At 42.2% G+C, this 5,186-nt stretch overlaps 1 protein-coding gene across 1 annotated transcript in view; it reads right to left on the reverse strand.

Annotated features, from left to right (window-relative positions):
- Positions 1-5,186, reverse strand: part of ano2b (anoctamin 2b) — a 190,450-nt gene that overhangs the window by 110,922 nt on the left and 74,342 nt on the right. The window contains exon 15 of the mRNA XM_020601528.1: positions 1,359-1,442. Within this exon, the coding sequence (XP_020457184.1) occupies positions 1,359-1,442 (84 nt within the window). The remainder of the gene's footprint in view (positions 1-1,358; positions 1,443-5,186) is intronic.

Consider the following 5,186-nt stretch of genomic DNA (forward strand, 5'->3'; position numbering starts at 1 on the left):
TTTGAATTCCACCAGGTAATAAATTGTTCCTGGCTTTATACATAAACACAGCAGTCTTATATCCCACTAAATCAAAAAATTTTAACAATTTAGACTGTATGAAAGCTACATTGGTGTGATCCCTGTACCCCATCTTATGCACAATTCTTATCGCTCTTTTTTGTAATATGTACAATGGTTGAAGTGAGCTTTTGTATGTATTTCCCCAGTTTTCAACGCCATACTCCAAGTATGGTAAAATCAATGAAGAATACAAAATACGTAGTGCTTTTATGTCCAAAATATGTCTGACCCTCGCCAATATCGATATGTTTTTTGCTTTTTTATGCTGAATATATCTGATATGAGATTTCCAGGTGAATTTGTCATGTTCACGGTATTGAAGGAGCATGTCACCTGGTGCAACACTGTGGGGGGCTAAATGATGTGCTTCTAAAAGTAGTTTGAACAACAGTGGCGCTTTATAGCACCGAGGAATAAACTACAGTATATCAGGCTTTGGTTTAGATTTTTTCATGGGATTTGTTGTCAATGAGAAAACTATCAACTTTATGCATTCACTCTCTCTCCAGCCAGTGTTTGAGACTAGAGTATGTGTGCACATTTTTTATATGATCCAGAAAAGGGAACTATGAAGACTGATAATCCTTCATTAGCATCAGTTGTCTGTCTTCAGGCCTGTCCATCAGGTACTTCTTAAACATGTCATTAGCTAACAGCAGGGCTTAAAGAAGCACTATAACTAAATGGTGACTTAACTTTACATTGGTGAAAGTGAAAAGTGAAAGGACTGGTTGTCCTCACTTACTTTTTTGACCTTTTCCTTCTGCTTTGGAAGAAAAATGCTCCACCTGATGGAGTTTCCATACACATTGCCTCCATTTTGGTTGTTACTGATTGTATTTGTTTGTTTTTTAAATAACAGATTTGTCTCTCCTTCTGATTAAGCTAGGTGCATTCTGTCATCTCACAGCTGCCAGATATACATTGAATAAGGGGAGGCAAAGAATGAAATAGAATGACTAAAATCAAAAGAAGTTCACACAAGCTGGCACAGGATAGGAAATACTGCCAGTGATCTGGAAGGCAATTTTTTCATCAGCACGGAAAGAGATTAGTATGGCTCAGTTTGTTTCTGTTACCTTCTGATATCCACGTTTTTAAAAAAGCACAGAAATGTACACAAACAAATACCTGAGGAGCTGAAACTGTGGCAGCCAGAGGATGGGACAGGAAGAGAAGAACAGATAGATAGTGGCCTGCAGGAAAGGAAAAGGGAAAGGGAAAGGGAGGTGAGGAGTAGGAGGAAAAGGAAGCTGAAGAGGTGGAGAGGTGAAGGAGAGGAGAGGAGGGATTACCGGTGTCCCTGCAGCCATGGCAGACAGTAGCTTTTGTCTCCATCTGTCCTTCCCTGTCACTGTCCCGCCCTCCTGCCTCTCTGGCTACAAGGGACAGAAGGACAGGTTACAAGCAAACATAAACATTTAAACAAACACAAAGTAACCACATTCATGCATACATATAAAAAACATGTGCACAACTATGCTATTTTCTTCCCCTGCCCTTATCCCCTTATTACAGCCCCAAATCAGAAGAAGTGGGGACGGTATGTAAAGTTAAAATTAAAAGCGAAAATACTGATTTGTACTCATCTGTATCACATCAAAAACAATACAGAAGGACATTATTTAATATGATACATCATCAAGTTTATTGTTTGTTAAAATAACCACTCACTTCCATTCTGATGCCTGCAACACATTCCAAAAAAAGTTGGAATGGTTGATTTCAGGGTTAGTAATGTGGTAAAACAATGAAATGATGATTCCATTTGAAACAGGTGATATCAAAAGTTGATTCCAATCATGATTTTTGGTACAAAAGTGGCATGCAGGAAAGGCTTAGCCCGTTAGGACCAAAGATGGGCCAAGGATCACCAGTTTGCCAATATATGAGTGAGAAAATTATTGAAATGTTTAAAAACAATGTTTCTCAAAAAGGATAGGGATTTGGATATGTCACCCTCTATGGTGCATAACATAATTAAAAGATTCAAGGAATCTGGAGGGATTTCTGTGCGTAAAGAGTAAGGACCTAAGCTGTACTGTGGTCAGACAAATAAGTATTTCAGGCCTGTTTTGGAAGGAATGGACGCTGTGTGCTCCAGACCAAAGACAAAAAGGAACATCCAGACTGTCACCAGCAATAAGTCCAAAAGACATGGTCTGTCATGTTACTGGGTTCTGTCAGTGCCCTTGGCAAAGGAAACTTACAATTATGTAATGGCACCTTAATGCTGAAAAATACATGAAGATTTTGGAGCAACATGCTGCCTTCAAGACGACATCTTTTCCAGGGACGCCAATGTAAGACAATGCAAAATCCATACTGCACACATTACCAAGGCCTGGCTGTGGAGGAAAAGGGTGTGAGTGCTGGACTGGCCTGCCTGCAGTCCTGACCTGTCCCTAATAAGAGAATGTGTGGTGCATTTTGAAACAACAAAAACCCAGGTCTGTTGTGCACCTTAAGACCTTTTTGCAGGAAGAATAGTGTCCTCAGTCCCTAAATGTCTAAGTGTTGTGAAAAGGAATGGCAACATCACACGGTGGTACATGCTTTACTGTTCCAACTTTTTTGGGAATGTGTTCCAGTTATCAAAATTAAAGAGTGTTTGTCTTAAAGAATAAAATTGATTAAGTATCAAATCATATAATGTGCTGCTGTATTGTTTTCAATGTAATACAGGGCACAGATGATTTACAAATAATTATTTTCAGTTTTAATTTTGATTTTACATACTGTGCCAATTTTTTCTGATTAGGGGTTGTATGAATACAGTTGTATTACTGTATTCAATAAAGTATGACTACATTCTCAGCTACAAATTATAATCTAACCGATGTACCTATCATAATATTTGTCACTACATTGCAGCAATGCGCTTAATCTAATAGAAGATTAAATGTAAAAAGCCACTGTATGTGTGTTTGAAATCCAAACTCTGCATGTATTCTACCACCACAGTCCACTCTGATTTCTATAATAATATCATTGACATCTTCTAATGTATTAATATTGAAATATATGTATCTGATGTACGACCGTCCAAACCGTTTACCTGAGAAGTTGTACATTCCAGAATTGTAAACAGATAACAGAGACAAATGTGCATCAATTCAGAAGAATTGTCAGTGGGCATGGTATAATTGTATATAACCATCTCAATTCCAGATGGCATCTGTTCACACAATCCCTACAACAACAACAACAACAACACACCTGTAGGATCCTTCAAGTATTATGTTTATCAGGTCTGACATGCTATAGAAGTGATCTTATGTGATTTGCCATTGGCTGCCATACCAAAGTGTATGCGGGCCAACAGGGCTCAATTTAGTTGACCCAATTGTTGGGTCCACAAGACCAGAAATATCTTAAAAAAAACGTTTATTCTGAGGGATTCAGAAGAAACAATTAATAAACTAACTTTGATTTCCCAGGCAATCTCTCCCTGCCCCCCTTCCAAACACACAAGATCCTCTTTGGCTTTGCAAGGGCCTGGCAGTTGAGCAATCTCCCCTTCTTATCAGATGTAGAGCCTAGACTCTGTCTCCAGAGACCAAAACTCACCCTCCACTTTGACTTGATTCACACCGGCAAACACACATCTTGGACTTCACACCCTGACCCCAAGAACACTAAAATTTGCGTGAACTCAAACAAACCCAAAACATTTGGTCTTCTTTTCTGATTCTTTCCCAGGAGAACTCAGAGACAAGAGCCGTCTACAGAAGCAGCCACTCGGAACTGTGCATGCCAGCTGAATGGCATAATGTTTCAAAAGGCGCTTCAAGTCTGGGTTTGAGCATGTAAGCATAACAAAATAGTAGTTATTACTGTGACAAACACGAATAGTGATTAAAATGTAGGCAGCCAGTGCCAACCAAGCACCTCAGCTCAGTCCAGTGGTCTGACTATATTCATCCACCAGCAGTTCTGGACATTAACAGAAGGATCAAATAATCAGTTAGCCTCTGCAGTAAACTACAACAAACACTGCTCCACCTGGAGGATATATACGTATAGTACAATGCTGCAGGTGGCTTGCACATACTGTGCTTAGGGGTGTTAACAAAGTGGCGCTTCGATTACTGCATCATCACGGAGGATACACATTAAGAGCAGGGGCAGTGCACAGGCCTGTCAAGGATTGGGCATGGTTCCACCATGGTCCAGTCAGCAATTTAAGATGGCTGCATCTGTAATTCCTTTATCTAACTTCTTTATCTACAACAGGACTCTTGCGAATGCAGAGAAACTCTCCTCTTTTCAACATAGCAATAAAAGTCTTAGTATCGTGTTCTCCCTTTCTGTCTTATGACAGTGAAAACAATCCTGAATTTGAGAATGTGAAACTATGATAGTCAACAGTTGTGTGTAATGTGTCACCATTTGGACACATTAATGGAGTCGGTGTGCCGACGGGAGGTCCCTGCTTAAGTGCTTCATCTTCAGTACACCGACATAAGCATCCCTGCCAAGCTCCCGACCACTCGGGGTTTCGCTGAGAACGCTCCTCAGGAGGTTCCTGTTCCAGCTCCACAGCCCAACTTCGCGTTGCAACCTCCATCAGATCCTCCACTGCAGCAGCTTCTGGCAGCTCCACCGCTGCCGCAGCCTCTGTCTCCTCCTGAGCTGGAGCAGCCCATGCCTGTTCCCAAACTGCTTCAGCCTTTGCCTGTGCCTCGGCCTGGCCATGACAACATCCCCACTGAGTTAAGGGTCCCCAGGTGTGCGGATGATAAAGTCCCTGCCGGGGCCCAGAGTCCTCAGCAAGCTGACGAGGAGATGCCAGCCAGGGTCTCTGCCCTTGTTCCTGATACCGAGTGGGTAGGCTGGCATGTTGACCATGTTCCTGGTCTCGAGCGGGTTGGCTGGCACTCCAACGCCGCCCGTGTTCCTGATTCCGAACGAGTCAGCTGGCACATTAACACTGCCCTTGTTCCTGTCCTTGTTCCACGGCAAGACAGCGACGACATCCCCGCTGAACTGGATGGTCCCCGGTGTGCCGACAAGAGTGTCCCTGCTGAAGCATTTAACTCTCAGTGCACTGTCAGAAGCATCCCCGCCGAGGTCCCCACTTCTCAGTGTGCCGACGAAGATGCTGCAAGCTCTTCCTCCAT

Source organism: Monopterus albus, unplaced genomic scaffold, assembly GCF_001952655.1.
Source record: "Monopterus albus unplaced genomic scaffold, M_albus_1.0 scaffold51.1, whole genome shotgun sequence".
In the NCBI taxonomy this organism is placed as follows: Eukaryota; Metazoa; Chordata; class Actinopteri; order Synbranchiformes; family Synbranchidae; genus Monopterus; species Monopterus albus.